The 23,871-nt window shown below is 37.1% G+C and overlaps 1 protein-coding gene across 2 annotated transcripts; it reads right to left on the bottom strand.

Annotated features, from left to right (window-relative positions):
* Positions 1-9,670: 9,670 nt before the first annotated feature.
* On the bottom strand, positions 9,671-18,818 carry LOC139732042 (uncharacterized). Of its 2 annotated transcripts, XM_071642920.1 has the most exons (8): positions 18,722-18,818; positions 17,728-18,120; positions 17,421-17,468; positions 16,978-17,025; positions 15,434-15,609; positions 13,749-14,615; positions 12,969-13,144; positions 9,671-11,774 (listed from the first exon to the last, which is right to left on the bottom strand). In XM_071642920.1, the coding sequence occupies exons 1-6, from the start codon at positions 18,744-18,746 to the stop codon at positions 13,977-13,979; spliced, it is 1,329 nt and encodes a 442-aa protein (XP_071499021.1). In that variant the 5' UTR covers positions 18,747-18,818; the 3' UTR covers positions 9,671-11,774; positions 12,969-13,144; positions 13,749-13,976. The 2 variants fall into 2 exon arrangements, with proteins under 2 accessions (XP_071499021.1, XP_071499020.1); XM_071642919.1 differs by lacking the exons at positions 15,434-15,609; positions 16,978-17,025; positions 17,421-17,468; positions 17,728-18,120; positions 18,722-18,818 and having other exon boundaries at positions 13,749-13,966.
* Positions 18,819-23,871: the final 5,053 nt, after the last annotated feature.

Here is a 23,871-nt window from a genome sequence, read left to right as displayed (position 1 = left end):
TTGTTTTATCTTAATGTTTGTGTGGACGATGACACATTATGGAGTTACATAATATACGCACTAAAGAACTCGTGTACAGTACGTGTTAATACTACGTTACCGCACCGCGCGTGAAGCTGACGCGCAAACAGTAGACATTCCCGATCCCTGCTTTGCTTTCTGACCGAATCGCGGAGATACACGTACATTGCGCATAATGTTCAGCGTTTACCGGTATTATACCGTACGCGGTATACCGTAAATTGTATATGATGCATAATATTATGTGTGTACAATGCATGCTGCGCTGCAGCCTATTATAGGCACATTGCATGCTAAGTTAGTAGTATCAACTACCAACAGTGGCCATGGTGGCGTATCTAGGGGGGGGGGGGGCAAGGGGGGCACGTGAAAAAAAAACGAGAAAAAGAAGAAGAAGAAAAAAAAAACCGACGAAGAAAAAGAAGAAGAAGAAGAAGAAAAAAAAAACCCTCGCCCGGACGGGGGGAAGGAGAATGGGGGGGGGGGCAGAAAACCAAATCAAACAAGATGAAAGCAAAACATTAATTCCATGTTTTGTAACGCTGAAATATAAAAATTTTCGGCTCGCTCGCTGCGCCCGCTCGCCAAAATTTATCCAAAAAAAAAATAAGAAGAACAAAACGTAATGATGACGTGGAAATATAAAAAGTTAGGCTCACTCACTCGTAGTAATTTAGAGTATTTTTCCAAGTCCTTAGTTTGTTGGCATAAATCGTTATCTATGAAGCCGTCACTATATCTTGATTAGAATTGTAAGATTTAATAACCAGAAAATGACAAGAATTCCATGTTTTGCAAGGTGAAATACAAAAATTGTCGGCTCGCTCGCTGCGCTCGCTCGCCAAAATTTATCAAAATTTATCATATTTTATATCACCCTAAAAAAAAAACCCGTTTTAAGTCCTCGAAAAGCATATCAAGTGGACTTTTTTAAAGTCCCTACCGGGATGGGATTGGGGTTGAACACTGCTGGTATAAATCGTTATCTATAAGACCGTCACTATATCTTGATTAGAATTGTCATTCGAAGATTTAATAACCAAAAATGACAAGAATTCCATGTTTTGTAAGCTGAAATACAAAAATTTTCGGCTCGCTCGCTGCACTCGCTCGCCAAAATTCTTCAATATCTAGTACATTTAAATCACCCTCAAAAGACCCCTTCTAAGTGCTTGAAAAAGTCCCTACCGGGATGGGGTTGGACACTGTTGGTATAAATCGTTATCTATAAGGCCGTCACTATAGTTAGAATTCTAATTCGAAGATTTAATAACCAAAAATGACAAGAATTCCATGTTATGTATAAAGCTGAAATATCAAAATTTTCGGCTAGCTTGCTGCGCTCGCTCGCCAAAATATATCAAAATTTAGGGTTGCCTATTACATTTAAATCACCCTCAAAAGACCCCTCTTAAGTGCTTCAAAAAGCATATCATGAGGACTTTTTTTAAAGTCCCTACCGGGATGGGGTTGGGGTTGAACACTTTTTCAGAAATTAGGGGCGCAATTTTCGCGCTTGCCCCGGGCGCCGTTTTCCCTAGATACGCCACTGACTACCAAGTACAGTCAGTACAGCCTACTGGAAGCAGCAAGCTCTGGAAGCTCTGGGAGTAGCAAGTTACTTGCTACTCAATGTAATTAGTAATAGCACATGGACTTGGTAATCTTTAGTAATAGTAGATATGAATTTTTTCAATGACTGAAAGTTAAAACTGAAAGATAACTGAGTGTGAGTCTACAAATTGTGGTTGGATGACTTTATTGCGCCTAAAATTCACTAGATATCTAGGTCTAGGAACAGTGGCGTAACTACGGGGGGCATGGGGGGGGCACGTGCCCCCCCCCCCCTCCCCCAATCCGCTGGTAAAAAAAAGGAAAAAAAAAGAAAAAAGAAAAAACAAGAGAAAAAAAGAAAAAAACCTACGAAAATGGTAATTCAAGGGTTAGTAAACTGCTTTTGAAATCGACATGAAAGAATGATCAAGAAAAAAAAGATATTTTTCTAAGATTTCTTTTAACCATAATAAAGAGGTATAACATTGTTCAAAAAGCCCGGAGTTGACAAAAGATTGTGATTCAGCGTGATTCCTGGTTGGCATTTTGAATACAAGCAGGATGTGCGCAGTGACTCAGAATATCGGAATGGCAAAAAGAGTCGCTGCAATGTTGCGCAATGTGATGTTTGATAGGTTGTACACATTTGCTATCAAAGCTTGATCATTGATTATGCAGTGTTGCTATACATACTAGTCTATATTAAAATGCCTTGCATTGCAAATAATAAGGCTTGACCTTGGCTATTTCCTAACTTTTCCATCTATATGAAACACACACACTCACAAACACAAACAAATTAGGGGATGCTCTATATAAATACAGATTTTGGACATCCTTCTCCCGCTTGGTCACTTCGACGCCCCCTCGCTGGCAGGTCATACCTCCCCCAATCATGAACATAAACCGACACCCTTGACTACCAGTGGCGGATCCAGGGGCGCACCGGGCGCCCCCTCCCTCCAATGCGAAAAAATATATACATGTAGCTACAAACGACAGTTTTTGGACGGTAAAATGTCAAAATTTTTAAGCTCGCTCGCCTCGCTCGATCGCATTTAACCGTTATATGCCATTCTCCTGACGTTACTGCCAGTAATTTCAATTCAATTTTTTCAATTCAATTCAATCATAGTTTATTTCCAATCATCGAAAATCAAAAAGACATATTACAAAGTATACATGTGATGAAATAAGGTTCAAACGTTTGCAAAAGATTCATGTAATATATATACGAGACAAATTATAGAACAACATATAACATGTACAATATTTAGGAAAAACACTGTATAAATTCTTCGTGGGCGAGCGGAAAATAAATTCGATTATGGAAAATAGTGATCCACTAAAAAGTAAAGCTTGTCGGACGTGGATCGCTAGATAAAATAAGTGAATTATATACTATTCTATAATGATATACATATTATATATACATGCAATTATTTTGAATAATTGCCAGCAGTTGCGCCCGGTGCGCCCCCCCCCCCCCGAATTTCCAAAGCGAAAAAATATAGCTACAAACGGCAGTTTGGGGACTGTAAAATGTCAAAATTTTCAAGCTCGCTCGCTTCGCTCGCTCGCATTTAATCGTTATGCAATTCTCCTGATGTTGCTGTCAGTAATTGCCAGCAGTAATTACGCCCGGTGCGCCCCCTCCCCTTAATTTCCAAAGCGAAAAAATATAGCTAAAAACGGCAGTTTGGGGACTGTAAAATGTCAAAATTTTCAAGCTCGCTCGCTTCGTTCGCTCGCATTTAATCGTTATGCAATTCTTCTGATGTTGCTGTCAATAATTGCCAGCAGTTGCGCCCGGTGCGCCCCCTCCCCTTAATTTCCAAAGCGAAAAAATATAGCTACAAACGGCAGTTTTGGGACTGTAAAATGTCAAAATTTTCAAGCTCGCTCGCTTCGTTCGCTCGCATTTAATCGTTATGCAATTCTTCTGATGTTGCTGTCAATAATTGCCAGCAGTTGCGCCCGGTGCGCCCCCTCCCCTTAATTTCCAAAGCGAAAAAATATAGCTACAAACGGCAGTTTGGGGACTGTAAAATGTCAAAATTATCAAGCTCGCTCGCATTTAATCGTTATGCAATTCTCCTGATGTTACTACCAGCAACTGCCAGCAATTGCACCCGGTGCAACCCCCTTAATTTCCAAAGCAAATATATATATATATATATATATATATATATGATTATATATACATATATTATTATATACAGCTACAAACGGCAGTTTGGGGACTGTAAAATGTCAAAATTTTCAAGCTCGCTCGCTCCGCTCGCTCGCATTTAATTGTACAGTTATGCAATTCTGATGTTGCTTCCATGAGGTGCCCCCCCCCCAATGTTTTGACCCACGGTACGCCACTGAACACCCCCCTTTAAAAAATCCTGGGTACGCCTATGCTTTCAACTATAACAGAAAAAAAAAATGGCTGTTTAGCATTTACATACCTTGATGCTTTACGGCCACAACAGTCATACTCAGTGTAAGCCCACTCAGCAGGGTGGTCAGTTTGTCCCTTATAAGCGCGTATTCAAACGTTACTTGCAGCCAGGCATGGTTAGACAGCGATGTCACGTCACTTGGTAAGTTTTCAACATTGGTGCCGCTGAAGCTAACTATTGTGCTGTCTCTGCTTGGGAAAAAGCCATCACCTATGTTCATCCTAGGGTCATTTGGAAACGTGAAATTTTGGAAGGTTAGTTTTATCCTGCAGCTGGCACTTGTTGTAAACCTCCAGACAGGGGAAAAATCACCCAACATCGCTTCCTCCCACAGAGCAGTGTTCTCAGATGAAATGTAGAAAGGTGACTCGAGTGAGAGAACTGTATATGCTGCAAAATGAAGCACGAAAGAATGGTATTTCAGGTATAGAAATTCAGCAAAATTTTCCGATAAAACCTGCACTACAAAGAGAAATGAATCAGACACTCAAATGTCCAGTTTCATGAAACAAAATCAAGAGCAAATCTTCTAAATCATGAAACCAATTCTAGACCAACACATAATTTTAATGGTTGTACAGACTCTTACCTTCGATTATGCATTGTGATATATTTATATGTAAAATTCAAAATGGAAATGCCATCCTAATCATCAGGAGAGATTTTAACCCTGAAATTTTTGTGGTCTCTGTGCAATAACACAAATGTACAGAAACAGAGTAGCGAAATAAGGAGGGGGGGGGGGCAAGAGAAGAAAAAAAAAGAATGCGCAGGAAACAGGTTATGTCAAGTGGTTTGTAAGGAGAAATCTCCTTAAGCATTTTTTGAAAACATCTGTCCTATATTGTAGGTAAGGATGTGCAACGGATAATCCTGAAGGGAGATTATTTCAATATCTATACCCTGTAAAAATAATTGTTCTCTTCTCCAGGGTCGTTCGATACACTGGAGGTGAACTATTAATAGGCCTACATCTTTCTGTCCAACATTATCTGTATAAAATCGCATTTATTCATTTATTACAATCCTCATTAAAAAAAATGAATTATGACACATGTTTGAGGAAAATTGTCTAGAAGTTTGTGTTAAGACAGTGACAGTATTTTCATCGAATGAAATATGGATTTTCACATCTAATTTCGAGAGAACACAAAAATTTGTATGAGCTATAGGTCTATATTCTTGGCGTTGATAGTACAATACCTATAATAAAATAGTATACGTACTTGAATACAGCGAAGAGTGATGTGAAAGGAACATAATAGTATACGCTCTGAATGATACTGCTCAGAAATATTCGGATGAAAATCAAATACCCTTTCTTTTCTTGACAATTTTCAGTCCGGACTTTTTCGTTATTCAAATAGTGTTTCTTTAACAGAGATTTAGGGAACGCTAATGTGGTTCCTATAAGCTCTTCCCCTGAGGAAGTGGTGGTGGGGCGGGGAGGTGGAGAACATCAAATTTACTGCAAAGCAAAATTGAAAGAGTGGATCAGCGATATGTCATGAAAGACCTTAATATAAACCAATATACAATGAATACTAACAGGGGAGAATGTGGTACTACACAACGAAACAATTTCCACTGAGAAGCATAATCCTTGTAGATGGTGACCTGGGGACCTTCCATGCCTTTTGTCTCAGCCAATCAGATGAAAGGATTTCAATAGCTTAACATTTTTTTTTTCAGATGAAATGCCCTCAGGTTTGTTTTGTTTTTGTTGTTGTTGTTGTTGTTGTGTTGTTCTGTCTGCTATAGAATTGTAAAACTTATCTATAGTTATACCATGGGATTCCATGCCGATTTGATTAAAATGATTGAGAGGGTGGAAGTTTATGACCAATATTGTTGAAAGGCTTTGAGATATTGAGGTAAACGCTTGTTACTGTACTGCTGTATTAAGCGTGCTCAATCAGCACAGTTGATGTACTTTTATTAATCCGACAATAAAATGTAGTTTCTTATTCAGCAGATTCGTTATTCGGAAACACTATTCAGCATACCTAAATGTCCCTTAATCAAAGAATTAAAAAGGGGGTTCGTTTCATTTTCAGCTGAACTTACAAACAAATAGCAAATATTCGGAATATAAAGCAAACTGTATCAGTACACGGCGATAGCATTGCACAATATACACGCAAGTTGACCATAACTTGTATTGACGAGTTGTCTTAAAGAAAAAAAAATCTGAAAAAAAAAAAACATTTGCACTTCCTTAAAGGAATGATCCGGGTAAGAAAAAAAAAAGTATACATTTCCAAGATTCCTTATAAGACAGAATTAGTGTGAAATAAAGATGTCAATTGATAGAGCTCACAAAGCTCAAATTGTTTTCCCGTCCTATGTAAAATCAGAAGACAACATCTCCTAAACCATTTAAACATCTCTTTTGGAATTTGGACATGAAGAGATTGATTATTGTGAACCGTATCATATAAGAGTCACAATTCTTAAAACCATTCCCCTGATATAGCAGAGAGTCAATGTTCAGTTAAGTGAAGTTAATAACCAATACCTGACGTTAAAAAGCACATGAATAAACCACCGATGCGAGCAGATATTAGGATCTTACCTGATTCTACGTAGAATGACGGATACGTCACGTCTACAAGCAGTACAGTGGCCAACATGATTAGCAGATCCATTATTCGATATACAACACGCGATACGTTGAATCCCATGTTGCCATGGAAAAGGGGGATAATGCACCCACACAAGCCCAGTGTCTCTGAAATTTAATATTAAAAATCGCGGTCAAGATATAGTACTGTTAATGCGAGGGTATATAGTGCTCTGTGTCATATATGGATGTTCTGTGTCGCAGGTCGGTGAATAGAGTACTCCTACTTAGCGATCGTTGTCATGACAAGAAAACTTCTTTTTGTTGCGGCAGCTGTATACAAATACTCGTCACAGCAGTTTTGCTCTCACTTTCATGCTGCCAATAATGCAAGCCATTTTTACATTCATTTTCATTACAATGTTTCAGCTGCATATATGCGTTTACAAGGAAAAAAAACCCCCAAAGCAATCAAAACAAAAACAAACAGGGAAGCGTTAACTTTCATGCATACCTAACAGATATCTTGTTATCCTTCGTCTCCAATTAGTGCTAAAATATCTTCCTTCTTTTTATGTAGAACGATTTCATTCACTATGAATTGTTTTTAATCATTGACCTAGCCAAGCTTTGATTACCAATGATATTCTTTGCATGATAAAATCGAATACGTGAAGGTATATACTTTACTGTGAAGAGATAAAGCGAATTGCTTCTTGGGGGGTATGTCATCTTATTCACTTGTAACTTTCCAAACTATTTTGTGCTACTGTTTGACTATAGATCAAAGTCGATCATTTGACAACTTCGAGGCCTTAAAAGTAAATACATGTAGTCACTGCAGTGCTTCACAGTGACTGTGATAGCTGTAATTATACCACTTTGTACAGATTCATTTAGTAAAGAATCCATGGAGCGTAACGACGTTCGAGATCCACTTACAGTTTCTCACATTCAGCACACCCTTGGCTGCAGCTTAGCATGTATATATATATATATATATATATATATATATATGAAATATATATATGTATATATGTACATATGAATATATACATATATATATATGATTATATGTATACATATGATATATATAAATATATATGATTATATGTATACATATGAGATATATATATATATATATATATATATATATGATTATATGTATACATATGATATATATATATATATGCTATAGCCCTTAGAAATTAAGCAATGTATCATGGTATAAAGCGTTCATATCGTAGGCGTACTTAGGAGTCTTTCCATGTTGCCAGAATGAAACTATCCAATTTGTATACCTTATTTAACTAGCATGATGTAGGGTATCCCTTTCTAGTCTTTTTCCCCCTACATTTTTCTTCCTTTCTCTCTCCTTCTAACATGCATTACTAAGATACTGAACGTGCGAAATACTTTTCCTTCCATTTTTTTGCTATAATGTTTGTTTACATATACGTGTAAGATACTGGGCATTCCAATGAAGCATTGAGTGACCATCCGCACAAAACGTACACATGTACGTGACATAGTCCATGTATAAAAACAAACTATTTACCGTATGTAGGCCTACTTGTTTATGTTGTATGTACAGGTGTATGCATTTTAGGAGTAAATAAAATAAAATCAAATTCAGTGGCAGCGCATCAGTGATTCTGGGCATATCTGATAGGTTTCTACAATATTTCTTTTTTCTCAGAAAGTCTTGTAGGCCTACTATATATAAACTGGAACGTACCCACCTAAGCCAATATTACTCCATTACTACCAAAGACACTACCATAAATCGGGAAAATTCATAAAAACTCGGAAACAGCGAGTTTGACAAAAATCAAAGGTAAATTTACCCGTGGTTGACGATGGTGAATTCTTTCACAAAATTATAATGCACTTAATTTGGAAACTCATGAAATTTACCGTTCAATAATTATGGAGTGACCACATTTCGATTTGGCTTGTTCAATAAAACACGTTATAATTTGGAGAGGGTTATATCAACACAAGCACTCCTTCACAAACAGACAGACACACATACACACATACAACCAATTAAACTGAAACACTTTAATTGATTTGAAAAAAAAATATTGGTGTATACAAAAAAATTGTTTTCATGTTTGAAAAATCTAGTGTCGAATACGGTAAAACAAATTTGACTTTCATTAATCACAATTGATTTTTCAGTTTCTCAGTCACGACGACTGATCAAGGTAATCGTAATTGATTATCGTGATATCTCTTGAAAAAATGTATACTGTTATAAGCGTTCTACAGAAATGTGTGAATAAAAGCATTCAAACGTAGTAAAGCAGTGAATCTCAGTGTTGATTTTACTCTGTTCGTTTTCTTTTGTAATGCTACACCATCAAGGAAGTTAAAGAAATAACCTTGTTGAAGTTCACTGCCAGGTTTTCTGCATTCTCACCTTAAAAACGACAGAGTCGAGGAGATCAATTACATTTTGATCGGACCTAACGAGAAGCTGACCAATTTTCCTATTTAGGAAATGAAGAAGTTTGGGAGACACAAATCTAGATCAACATCTAAATTCGCCATTCTAACCGTACCGACTGCAGAAGAATTTACACTTTTTAGCCTTATTTACACAAAGTGCAGCAAGGAACAAATTGACATAGAGCATTGTAAAATAATTACAAGTTTTGAGAATTAACGATGAAGATATTAAGTGACAGGTATATTTAGTTTTATCAAAATTCCTGAGAGTGACTTTCAAACTGTTAATGTTAGGTCAGTGCCGGCTACAAACCTTCAATACATTGTAATCTACATGTATTGACATGTAAAGCTTGTCTACAAGTCTTACCATTTTATTATCTTCACCTTATTAAGAATGACACCTGAATGTCAAATGACGCTATAAATAATCACAAACAAGGAAACAAACAAGGAAGCCAATAATATTGACTGCAAACTTGATATCATTATTTCCAATTAAGCAATCAGCTATGATTTAGTTTGAGGACACTTGTTTCAGGCAATCCATAATTATGATCATTTCTTTTTCCAAAGTTCATAGCAGAGCGTAAATACTGCAATGTATTAAGGTAAGATATAGGTGAGATAAGCCTAACAAGAGAACATGTTGAATACGGCATCAATGCATTTGTTAATGGTATGTCTGGTGGTCATATGGAAGTACACTATGTACACTATTTGTTCGGGCATTTCTGGTTTTAGAGAAGATTATTTTAACGTATCCTCAATTTGTGCCCCCGGTGACCCCAAGATGGGGATGGTTCTCATCCGTACAAGTATTTCAATACCCGAGCAATAATACCTACCAAGTGTGGTGAAATTTTCAAGATGAATTATCAAAATTTGCAATTTGGGCTCCAATCGCTTCCTCTACATCCCAGGGCCCCCGATGCCGTCAGGAACATCTTTGAAACTACAGTCACTATAATGTACTTACTCATAGCACTAACTTAGCTCTATCACTTCTTGTTCTAGAGAAATTGACACCTCTTGAGGTCTGTTTCGTGAAGTCATCACATAAAAGTCTTCACACAAATCTCAGAATGGCCAAAGTCGCTCACTATTATGCAGCCATTTGAGACTTTCAAAGCTATTGAAGTCTCTCATAAATGTGTCTTACGAGCAAAGAGTCTCTCATGAGACTTTTATAGTGTTTTTGAACAAATTCAAAATCCAATTCCCCTAGGCATGCTGAGGATGCTACCTGCCAAGTTTGGTGAAAATCCATTACGGGGTTTTCAGGAAGAATATCAGTGGAGATTTGTGTGTAGGTCATGAGAGATTATGAGATCATCATTACATCTAATTGGCATACGTTGTTGCTCTATCACCTCTGATCAGTAAAAAAAAACAACGACAACAACAACAACTTTGTGGTTCTAGGTCCAAGTTTGATGAAGCCTTTATCACGATGTTTGTTTGGTTCGAGTTTTCAAGTACAGCAACCTGAACATGCTACGGTTATGCACTTTAATGAATAGTTGTATTACGGACAATCAGGATTGTGATGTGCTGATATTCTCCAGTCATTTTTCAAGAATCACGTAACCAAACTCGTCAATGTTGACATCAACTTCTTCATCGTTGAGTGCTCTTTCTGAATAGCCTCCGGACGGCGATTGTCGTGAATTCTTACAAATGGCTGAAGATTGACTTTCTGCATTCAATGTTTTATTGTCTTTGTCCTCGATAATCAAATATCCAAATTCATCTAGCAATACTCTTCCTGACTCCGTAGAATTTGAATTGTTCACATTTAAAGAATTGAATTTATCACATCCTATGTCACTACTAATTGCAGATACACAATTGCGCACATTGACGTATCTGTCACGTTGACTCCCAAATGACGGCGGTAATGTCTTTACTGTCTTTAGAGATTCAGTCGGTAAACCGATTGGGTTACGTGTGTTTGCAGGAATAGGGGACTCGGTCCTGTCTAGGCTACCTCCTTGTTTCTCAAATCTTGATGGTGGTACGTCATAAATTTTGGTGTGCTTGAGGTCAAAATGTTCCTCTTCTTCCGAGGAATAATTGCTTACGTTCCAGAGTGAATTGCTCTCCATCTCATCAAGGCTGTCTTCCCTTTTCTCTGCAGCTGCGCAGGAAGTTGAGCCAAAGACATCATCTGCAGATGTTGTACGCTCAAAATAAATTCTAGACAGCGTTAGACTCATTCCGTCCGATTCTACTTCCTTCCAACCGCTAAGTTTCGTATCCTCTTCGACTGTGGAACGCATTGACATTTGTGATGCTGCTCTAGGGGAAAAACTTTCATCTGTGTTTGATTGACGGTCTGGCATTCCCATTACCATCTCCGCCTCCATACTAGTACGTACTGATAATTCAGTTTTTACCACGGTAGGTTCCATATCATCATTACAGCCCTCCTGTCTATTGACTTCTAATGTCCTAGCACAGATGGATGATGTTGCCAACGGAACGTCAAGAAATCGGTGAGATGCTGAAATCCCAGTAGGATGTACCTGTACTTTTGTGGTGCTTTGTCTGCTCATTTCAGCTAATGGAAGATCTGCTCCGTTTACAGTGTTGTTGGGAGAGTCGCTGATTTTCATTCGTGGCTTGGTGAGGTCATCGGGTATTTCTTCGTAGACATTGTCGGGATCCCCCAGGCTCTGGGTAAATTGCTGGGAGTGTTCAGCGGAATTAGGAGTCTCAACAATATATTTCTGCAAAGGAAAAAAAAGAGAAAGAAAGAGAGTGCAATATATTGTTTTTGGTAGGCCTACAAGAAAATATTATTGTCCCTTGCTCATGGGTTTCAAAAGCCTGCAGTTTAGGGATTTTGTATCACGAGTATGTAGATTATCATACGACAATGAGCCACACCTGTTGATAAAGCATGAGTAAGGGGTATTATATTGATGCATTTAATGAGGTGATATGAAAACACTAAGAGGATTGTGAGATATGAACCAACTAAAAAGCAATGCTTTTTAGTACTAGTCCGTTCCTTCAGTTGAATACGTTCATAGAATAAGATAGAAGAAAGCCGTGATGATTGAGACATTCTGTCTTTGCTTGCTAATATGTTTATAAGCAAGAAAAGGAAAATGGAAATAAAGTAAAGTACCATGTTTATACGTTACTTTAATGAACACCTCGTTAACTGCAGGGTTGAGCAAAAAGACTAGAAATGCTGAACTGAATCCCAATTTGCCAAGGATGGACAAAAAGTCTCAGTATACAAGCACCCTAGCGGATAAAGTGGTTACACTGTTGTAGGCCTACTACCTTTTCATCATTCAAGATTTTAATCTGCTTTTGAACATAGGGGAGGAATGAATAATAGTGATGTTACCAGAAAGGTCATTTCCCATGTAAAAAAAAAAAAAAACCTAACTAACAAACAATCTCGTCGGACAGAATAAGCATGAAATTCGTTGGTCTTCTAAACATGGTTGAAAATAAACATATAGGAGATAATTTATGGAAATTTTGCACAAACATATTGTCATCGATTAGACTTAAAGAGGTGAACAAGTACAGGTATAATTCGGTTTCTTTGTCATGTAGCATATCTGAAAGATTTAGCCTAGAATAGATTAACAAATGAACCAGAACTAAATGATTTGAGATAATTTTGACCTTTATCGTTTATCACTGAACGACTGGAAGTCATCATCATCAGTATGACGGGTTTCATTCTTCGCTTTAGTATAGTGTTTGTGTAAAGAAACTACATAGGATAAGTGGTTGGCATTTGGATGAGGTGAGGAGTGTATTTCTTGGAAAATTGGAAAGCTACCTTAAATTAAAGCGATCTTAAATTCCAGAGGCCTATCCTCTTCAGCTTTTATCATGAATGTGTTAATTGCAACTTAACTTTACAATCACGCGTGTGTATATTTCAGCATCCTTACACTGTAAATGTGTCGATTAATCCACCGTTTAAGGTACTTCTTGTACAACCATCTCAGGAGTATCATCAGCAAGATGAGGGCAAGGAGTGATGAAAGCCCGATGAAAAACCAAGTGAAGAATTTGTCTTGTCTGATAAGGAGTTGGGCTGGTGTGGTGCCGATAGTCATCTGGAAAACTGGTGGTTAACAATATGCTTTCAAGTATGAGACACTACTTGATTTTACATGAGTCATATGATTATATAACTATGAAGCTTATAGGGTATAATGCATTTGGTGGTGATTCATGCATACATCCATTTCTAAAACAACTTTGTGGTTCTAGGTCCAAGTTTGATGAAGCCTTTATCACGATGTTTGTTTGGTTTGAGTTTTCCAGTACAGCAACCTGAACATGCTACGGTTCTGCACTTTGATGAATAGTTGTGTTACGGACCATCAGGATTGTGATGTGCTGATATTCTTCAGTCATTTTTCAAGAATCACGTAACCAAACTCGTCAATGTTGACATCAACTTCTTCATCGTTGAGTGCTCTTTCTGGATAGTCTCCGGAAGGCGATTTTCTTAAGTTTTTACAATTGGCCAATGATTGACTTTCTGCCGTTAATGTTTCACTGACTTTGTCCTCAATAATCAAATATCCAAACTCGTCTAGCAATACCCCTCCTGACTCCGTAGAATTTGAATTGTTCACATTTAAAGAAGAATCAGATATACTTCCCGCCTTGAATTTATCACTTCTTATGTCACCAGTAATTGCAGATACACAATTACGCACATTGACGTATCTGTCACGTTGACTCTCAACTGACGGTGGTAATGTCTTTACTGTCCTTGGAGATTCAGTCGGTGTACTGATTGGGTTACGTGTCTTTGCAGGAATAGGAGACTCGGACCTGTCTAGGCTCCCTCCTTGTTTCTCAAATCTTGATTGTGGTACGTCATAGATTTTGGTGTGCTTGAGGTCAAAATGTTCCTCTTCTGCCGAGGAATAATTGCTTACGCTCTAGAGTGAATTGCTCTCCATCTCATCAAGGCTGTCTTCCCTTTTCTCTGCAGCTCCGCAGGAGGTTGAACCAAATACATCATCTGCAGATGTCGTACGCTCAAAATAAATTCTAGACAGCGTTAGACTAATTCCGTCCGATTCTACTTCCTTCCAGCCTTTGAGTTTTGTATCCTCTTCGACTGTGGAACGCATTGGCATGTGTGATGCTGCTCTCGAGGACAAACTATCATCTTTGTTTGATTGATGGTCTGGCATTCCCATTGCCATCTCCGCCTCCATACTAGCACGTACTGATAATTCAGTTTTTACCACGGTAGGTTCCATATCATCATTAAAGCCTTCCTTTCTATTGACGTCAAATGTCTTAGCACAGATGGATGATGTTGCCAACGGATCGTCAAGAAATCGGTGAGATGCTGAAATCCCAGTACGATGTACCTGTACTTTTGCGGTGCTTGGTCTGCTTATTTCAGCTAATGGAAGGTCTGCTCCGTTTACAGCGTTGTGGGGATCACGAGAGTTCTTGATTTTCAATCGTGGCTTGGTAAGGTCATCGGGTATTTCTTCGTAGACATTGTCCGGATCCCCCATGCTCTGGGAATGTTCAGTGGAGTTACGAATCACAACATAATATTTCTGAAAAGGAAAAAAAAAACAAACAAAAAAAAAAAAACAGAGAAAGACATAGAGTGCAATACAACGTTGTTAATAGACCTGCGCATGAAAGTTATTTTTGCCCCCTTGCCCCTGGGTATCAAAAGCCTGCAGTTTAGGAACGCTTGGTCACGAGTATGTAGATTATCATAAAACGACAATCAATCACAACTGTTGATAGGACATGAGTAAGTGGTATTATATTGATGCATTTATGAAAACATTAAGAGGATTGTGAGATATGAACGAACTAAAAAGCAATGCTTGTTAGTATAGGTTTCCCCGGCCAATTCCGCACTTTTGTCAGTCCGTATGATAGAAAGTTCATTCAATTTAGCGAAAATCCTCGTCACTGCACATTCTGTCATTCAAAATTGCAAGTTGTTTGTTCAATTTAGCATTTCGATCAATGAAATTTGCACTTGTGCCTTTCGAATTCGTAAAACAGGCATTCCTTGTCATGTAGCATATCTGACAAATTTAGCCTATAATAAATGAACCGGAACTAAATGATTTGAGATAATCCTGACCTTTAATCGTTTATCACTGAAAGACTGGAAGTCATCGTCAGTATGACGGGTTTCATTCTTCGGTTTATAGTGTTTGTGTATAGAAACCTCATCAAATAAGGGCTTAGGTTTTGGATCAGGTATAGAGGTATTTCCTGGACACTTGGAAAGCTATCCGAGATTTTAAACTACCGAGGCATTCCCACCCCAGCTTTTATCATCAGTGTTTAAATTGCAACTTAACTTCACAATTACAAGTCAATACGAGTGTGTTTTTCTCAGCATCCTTACACTGTTAAAGTGTCGATTAATCAAACGTTTAAGGTACTTCTTGGACAACCATCCCAGGAGTATCAACATCAAGATGAGGGCGAGAAGTGATGCAAGTGCGATGAGAAACCAAATGAAGAACTTGTCTTGCCTGATAAGGAGTTGGGCTGGTGTGGTGCTGATAGTCGTGTTGAAAACTGGCGGTAAATTATATTCAGTGATCAGGTGTTAGTGGAAAGCTTGCTTTTCTTACAAAGAATATATTATAACATATGAACGAATACTGTCAATGCATGTTATGAGTATCATGAACTAATACATACATATGTTTTTATTTTATAAGAAAATATTATGCAAATAAGATAAATATTATAAGTATCATCCACTTTAAATAAGAACCAATCAGCTCCTGAAGTATTACATTTTGAAATTTTTCTGGTTTAGGGGGAATCAAGCGGATGAAGAATCTTGAATAGCTATTACTGAAAAAAGGGTATAGCCGAATGGGTAGGATTAGGCCTACAACACCTCTTCAAACTGCCATTAAGATGAAAAGCCCTTTTGACTGTAGATGGTAAAAGGATTGAAAAACTGAAGAGAAGAATGATATACGAAATGAAAATATGAATGCAGAAAAGTTTAGTATAAAGTGCTCAGTTCTTCTGTCTGATGTTCAAAGGAAAAGAATCGAATTAAGTGGCCTCATGAGTGAATTCCATCTGCCTCCATGAACAATTTATTTTGGTGTAAATATGCCTGAGCTAAAACTGTAAAGTTTTAAAAATCTCAGAGATGCCAATGCCAGAATTATAGATACCACAGGTAAAATGGTAAAGATGGATTCATTCTTGTCTAAAGGCAACACTATTCCATAGTGTTAATGCAACTAGGGAAGAACAGCCAAATGTCTCGCCTCAATAATCTTTTTTTTTTCACCCTCACTCGCCTGCCAAGCTTTTTCTCACGCCTCATGCACAAACAACACCCCAAAACAAACAAATGAATAAATAAATTAACAAACAAACAAACAAACAAACAAACAAAAACAAACCAAATAAACCAAACAAATTCATTTCCAATCATCAAACATAAGATTACATTTTTGGAACAATCTTTTTAAAACAGTAAGTCAAATTAATATAATCATAGTAATAACCAGATCAGCTCCTTACCAGGGCTCCTACCACTCCTATCCCGCTGAAAAATGTCACATCTAGCTTCTCACTCATCTTATCATCTATGGTAAAAGTCAATGTTTCGTAATTTGTAGAGACTTTTGCCTACACATTTGATATTTTTACTCAAATTTTTAAAGACCTATTTTTTTTTTATATTCCTTACATAGCCCTTGGTATTTGTACCTGTAATATTTTATCTCTTGCAATGTTTACTGATATTTCCACCTGACATCAGGAAAAGCACTACATTAGGGAATTCGACGGTCTGGTTAAAGGTCAAATGGTTGTGAATGTTTCGTATTAAACACATTACATCTCGACTCTGCTGTCTGTTATCATGGACCTTGCTAAACGTGACAGTGAATAGTGAAATGTCCACTTGCGAACCTTGCGAGAAAGTATCCTGATGAGTTGTTGAAATCTCTGCTGTTTTGTCTAAATAAATGAAGAATGATTTGAGAATTCAAGTCAATGCAATCAATTTGTAAATCATCATTACTGTACATATGCAATTTGTAATTGAAAAGAGCACATTTTTTTTTCTCTATTTTCACACAAAAAAACTTTGGTGGGCTTGTTCTTCACTTATTGCTCACTGGCAAATATTTATGAAGTCGCTAAGAAGATTGGTTGATGGTAAAACAAGACTTTAACTGAATTATGCCGATGTTTTATGTAACTGCTAATTATTTACCATATTTGGATATTTACATTTAAATTGGAAACTGGGACATATTTGTGAAAGTACATACATCACTCATTGTCATAAGTGTTTGCTAACAGGCATATAAAGTTAATACAGACAAAAGTGGAAACATGAACTTGCGAACCTTGCGAGGAATAATCCTGACGAGTTGTTGAAATGCCAGCAGATATGTCTGAATGGAAAGAAAGTATTGAGAAATTGCAAGTTGTTTCAACTGATTTATTATTTGTGTATTGCATTCAAACGCATTTTTAGTAGAAACAAGACAAGGCGTGCTGGAAATTGTTTCAATTTAATTCATAAGAACTTGATCTCAAATTTGGGTGCTTTACAGGTCCTCGAAATGTACAGTAGGTCCTATGTCTTGAGCATGGTCAAGAAGAGCATTAGAAAAATACAAGTTGCAGTTTTGTATGATTGTTTGTTCTTACTGTGGATGCCACTTGTCACGCTGTTGTCGGTTGTCATGGTATCAACGGGTCGTAATAAGATGTGGAATCCTACACGCGTTCCAGCCTCATCACTTGTGAAGATCATCTGGAGACGGGAATGTACACTAAGGAATGTCAAATTTTGGCGCGAGACTTCCATATTTCCTGTCCAGTGTTTCCAAGTGTCTCCGAATTTGGTAAATCTTAGATCCCCGTCACCGATATGAAGGTAGTCTTTATCTTGTTCCATGTTGAACACCAAGACTTCTACCTCTATGGACGAACCGTTTTCAGTTCTGATGTCCCAAAGACGATAGTCGTTACTTGGGTAGACCTCGGGGTAAAGCGGAGATTTAATAGGCACTTGGTTTCGGTGAAGCAGGGTCAATATTTCTAAATAAGAACACCACGAAAATACTAAAGCTTAGATTTACAGTAGTGCAGGTTGTCATACAATATAGTTATTTTACAAATGAAAAAAAAAATCTTTGGGTGGTGTTCAAGTATACATAACATAAAAGGCTGTAAGATCGTAGCTGAATGCATCCGGAATTTTTGTCCCACAACAGAACTTGCTTTTTGTGTTTTAGACATTGATAGTGTCATACTGTGGCTGACATACACCAACCTCACAAGAAAGTTGGGAAACACACTGTTCATGGTCCATAGCCTTATAAATGATATTTTATGTATAAATGGACATATTACACACGTACAGTTGGGGCAAAATCTTTAAGATAGTTGGCCAAGTTCCTTCTTTCTTCGAAAATAAAATAATGCAGAGAAAAATATTTTCTGTTAAATTCATTATTTGAATTTAGAAGTACCACTGTAGAAGCTATATATTTCGTTCTTCTCTTCCTACTTGTTTCTCTCTGTCCCTCCACATACACACACACGAGCTCAAATACATTTAATGTGTGTGTGTGTGTTTTGCCGTAACGGTGAAGATAAAACTATGCAAATTGCCTTTTTTTGTTTTACATGGATATACCTTGCTTTACAGCCGCAACAGTCATATTCAGTGTAAGCTGATTCAATCTGTCACTTATAACTGCATCTCCAAACGTTACTTGCAGCCAGGCGTGGTTAGACGGTGAAGTCACGTCACTTGGTAAACTACCAGCTTTGGTGCCACTAAAGCTAGCTATTGTGTGGTCTCCGCTTGGGGAATCAAGGCCATCGCCTATCTCCAGCTTAAGTCGATTTGGAAACATAAAACTGTAAAAGCCGAATTTTATCCTGTATCTGGCATTTGTTTCAAACATCCATACATAGGCGAATTCAACTCCCGTGCCTTCCTCCCACAGAGCAGTGTTTTCAGATGAAATGTACAAAGGTGAATCAGGTGAAACAACTTTAGGTACTGCAAATGAAGGGCAGAGGAGAGAAACAAGGTATTACAATGCAGCAATGTTAAGGGCAACCCTGCATTGCAATGAGAAATTAATCTGACAGCCAGATGTCGAGTTTCTCAAGGAAATGTTGACAGTATACGTCAACTGTAAACATTCCAAATCATTAAACTAAATTTAGAATGATAGATCATTCGAATTCATATATTTTTACGTTGGATTCTACGTTGTCACCTATATAAAATTTGACATGAAAATCCCATGCATCCTAAATCATATTTCTAGCCCCTTAATAGTTTTTGGTCTCTTGGATATAACAAAAGAAAAGAAATCAAGTAGTGGAACAAGTAGAGCGGTGAAACGACAGAAATGGAAGAAAGTTCAGTGGCGGAATACGAAGAAGATAGAGAAGGAGAAGGAAAGCAATGATAAAAAATTAGCTGGATACGTTTTATGTGAAGTGTCGAATTTTAAAGGAAATAGAATGTTATAAAAGTGAAACGTTGGCGCACAAAGCTCAAATTTACATTTCTTTCCCCGTAATACAAAGACAATAATCGTATCCTCTTAACAATTCTTTTTTTTTTCAGATTTCGTAAGTGAAGAGTGAAGAACAATCATCGTGAACCGAAGTAGGTTAAGTTATCACAGAAGCATCACAATATTCATATATTCCCACAATATTATGACAGACAGTCAAAATCCAGTTTACTTGAATGATAAATCAATGACTGATTGTTAACAGTACATCCATGTGTAAACTATCGATGCGTGGAGATTTTCAGATCTTACCTGATTCTACGTAGAACGATGGATATATCTTGTCCAAAAACAATACAATCACCAACATGATTAGCAGATCCATTATTTGTTATACAACACGTGTTATACCAAATCCCATGTGACCATGGAGAGATGGGAAAAATGCATCCAAGCAAGCCAAAGGTCTCTGGTATTTGACAGCGTAAATCTTGATCAATTCAGGAATCAACGTTGATGCGAGCGCGGTCTATCGGTATGAGTGACCTGCGTCGCAGCTTGTTAAATGGAGTCTTTGTCATACTAAACAAGAAAACTTCCTCAATTACGTGTTGCGGCTGCTATAAATTTTCGTATCAGCAGTTTTGCTCTCACTCTCAAACAGCAAATTATGCAAGTCATCCTTACATTGTTACACAGTATATTCACTGCTCTCTGAAAAACAGAGTCACGCTTCTGGGAATAAACAAAACCCGAGTTGGAATTTTGTTACTTTTATTACTACTACCGCTACTACTACTACTACTACTGTTATTTATTTATTTATTTATTTATTTGACATTTCAACGTACGATACAAACAGGAAGTCGTATCACATGATTATAAAGAATGTGGTGATTCTAGGTGCATACCACTGGTTGTCAGGGGAGGAAAAGGCAAACTTAATCACCGAGGCTCGAGGCCTTCCTCCCCAACCACTGCATGCACCCAGCATGCCCAGAGTCAGCTAAATCGATGTAATTAAGCAATTACAAACAGTGTCAATAATACATTATCATACAAAAGAAAATAACCTGCACTCAAAACACAAATAAGTACAGGTGTAGAGATAAAAATAGGTCTACAAATAGAATTGCAGTCACGTGAAAAATGATGATATACAATTTATATAATCTCACTTTAGGCTGTAAACAAAACTGAAATCCAATGCCTGCTTTTGTCATTCTGTAATGATGTTTTGTGCACGTGATGTAGCTGCATGGTTCTGTTCATTTTATCTGATTTTATTCATAGGTAAACTTAAGTGTGATTGAGGGGAGTGAATTCTTTTACATTCCTAACAGCATTTAATTTAGGTACTCATGACGTTTTTCATTCACTTGAAAGGAATCATATTTTTATTCTGGCCTAATTATAATTTGGAGAGGGGTACAAACAGAAACTTTCCCCGCACATTACAAAACTGAAGTGAAACTCTTCAAAAAACTTCATATGAAAGAGGAACACATTTGTGTATAGGCTTATACATATCAAATGGTTTGAAGTTTAAACATCAATGAAAAAAAATCCATTGTCAAATAAGTCGAAGCAGATTCAAAATACGTGGGGACACCTCAGTTCGTTTTAAGTAGAACCACTTTCATCAATCCTTATACTGGTTTTGAGATAATCAAGGCTGGTAGTAGTATATCTCTTATACCATGGTATAATCTAGTGAAAATTTGTGAAGGGTCTACAGAAAAATTGACAGAAATCATTAAAATGTATTGTGATTATATATCTGTTGATTTCACTATATCCATTTTCTTTGCTATCATGATGCTCCTTAAAGAACAAGTTCACCTTCATAGACATGTGGGTTGAGTGAATGCAGCATTAAGCAGCAATATTAGTAGAACACATCAATGCGAGTTAGAGGAAAATCGGACAATCGATATACCGTCGATCTGTTCAAAAATTATGAATTTTTGAAGTTTCTGCTCAGTCACGGCTGGATGAAAAGACTACTATAGCTTGTGATGTCATATGAGTACAACTATATAAAGAAAGTATAAAGAAAATTCAAGATATTCTCACTTTTCTTACATAATAAATGAACACTCAACTTCTATCTTTCAGAAGTCAGTGGGAATAATATTACCCCTAACATAAGTCAGGAACGAGTCGAGAATATGTGCACTTTATTCAAAAAGTCAGGTTTTGTGAAATTCTCTTTTCGATTGTACTGTGAAGACCTTTAAAACTGAAAGTGACTGTCATACTGTTAATGCGAGAACAACGCCGGCCACAAACCTTCAATGATCCATTTGCATGTTAAGCTTTATCATAATAATCTTATATTCTTTACCTATCAAAAAGAAACTGACGCTTGGACGTCGAAACTGAAATTTATCTTATAAAAGAATTTACACAATAGATACCTTCAGGCAACGTGGACATAATGACCGCTAGACAATTATCGCCCCTATTCTAAGGAGTGAAGGAGTATTAATTGCCTGCGAACCAACACTGAACTTTTGGTATTCATTCGCCAGGGGCTGAGATTATGGTTTGGTCATTGTATTCAAATTTCTTATATTATAATGTCAGATGTAAGGAAGTACAATATTGATACTGAATTATCAGAAAGTACAAGGAAGTGTTGTACAACAATATAATGTAAAACTTACATTACCGTTTTCCGCTGTGTAATCAGCTATGATCTAGCTTGAAAACACTTGTTTTAGGTACCCATGGCTAAATACTATTCAACGGTAGGTTTATTTTCATTAACTGAGTTTCCATTCAGTTAACTTCATTACAAATCTGTCAAAGATATATATATATATATAATATATATAATATATATATATATATATATATATATATATATGATATATACATATATATATGTATATATGATATATACATATATATAAATATATAGGGCACCAGCTCAGCAAGATATGCAACAAGATCACTCTGAAAGTAAGCTACAGCTGCATGGACAATATGCATACTATAACAAAGGCACACAACAACAAACTAATCAACAACAGTCAAGAGCAAGCCATGGACTCCTGCAACTGCAGAAAGAAGGAGGATTGCCCGATCCCTGGGAAATGCACAGCCAGGAACATCATATACGAAGCGAAAGTAGCGACCCCAGACGATGAGAAAGTATACATCGGCCTCACCTTAACCTCCTTCAAATCCAGATATGCTACACACAAGGCAAGCTTCACAAACAGGGAAAAGCGACACCAGACAGAACTGAGTAAATACATTTGGGGACTGAAGGATGAAGGCACTCCCTACTCACTCACATGGAGGATCGTCAGGCACGCCCAACCGTACTCGCCCAAAACAAACCGTTGCAACCCGTGTCTATGGGAGAAATACCACATCATCACGGCCAAGAAACCAGCAACCCTGAACTCAAGAACTCATTTCAACATGTAAACATAAGAAAAAGTTTTCCCTCACAGAGCTTGGTTAGTCCCCCCCCCCCCCCGCATCCACATGTAACAATTTAAGCCATATTATCCCTGTTTATACATTAAGCCCAGTACCAGTGTCATTATCAACTTCATTGTGCCGTTAAGTAGCCACGTGCATGTATCTTTTGTATCTTTTGTTTGCTTGCTTGAGTGCACCAGAGCCGTATGTCTTACACTGTACTTTAACAAGAAACTGATTTAGTTGCTGACGAGGCTTCGGCCGAAACAGACTGTCCAGCCAAGTCACTATTCAAAGCAACGCCTTCCATCCTATTATATATTGTACTACATGGGCTCCTATATAGTTGAGCACTGTCAGCCATATTGCAGTTCACACCCTACTTACGTATATATATATATATAATGGTGATTGATATATATTATCATTCACATATTATTCAAATACAAAGTAATCATGTTTTTATCAATAATTGTATTATTTCTCTCAAAAATCATGCGACACGATATCTTAGAATTCTTTTGATATTTGGTCATTTTAGGGCAGCCTTGAAAATTCATCAACTCATAATCATTGCAAATATTGTTTATCCTAAGGACACTGCTCCCTAATATATACAAATAAACTTGTTCTTTTAAGCCGAGTGAATTGCAGACAGCAGCGAACAGCGAACTGTGTAAATCATTCACATGAAGTAAAAGAGCAATGAAAATAAAAAATATACTTTACTCCCAAAATTGATCCTTGAAGAATCTCTATAGTTGTATTCTTGCACTTAGATTTAAATGTATATATATATATATATATATATATATATATTTACTCTCTAAAAAAATTCGAGTGAAAATTTTCACTCTAAAAAGAGTGAATA

Source organism: Diadema antillarum, unplaced genomic scaffold, assembly GCF_040938485.1.
Source record: "Diadema antillarum isolate AM-2024a unplaced genomic scaffold, OU_Dant_1.0 seq00000398_RagTag, whole genome shotgun sequence".
In the NCBI taxonomy this organism is placed as follows: domain Eukaryota; kingdom Metazoa; phylum Echinodermata; class Echinoidea; order Diadematoida; family Diadematidae; genus Diadema; species Diadema antillarum.
Note: the sequence above shows the minus strand (reverse complement) of the source record. Positions and strands in the feature narration are given on the sequence as shown.

Bases quoted from the DNA above. Each gene is read 5' to 3' on its own strand.
- LOC139732042 (XM_071642919.1), bottom strand. From the start codon at position 13,136: ATGACTATCGGCACCACACCAGCCCAACTCCTTATCAGACAAGACAAA. The intron at 11,775-12,968 runs GTAAGGATGCTG...TTTCCTTTGCAG, and splicing joins TTAATCGACACATTTACAGT to AAATATATTGTTGAGACTCC.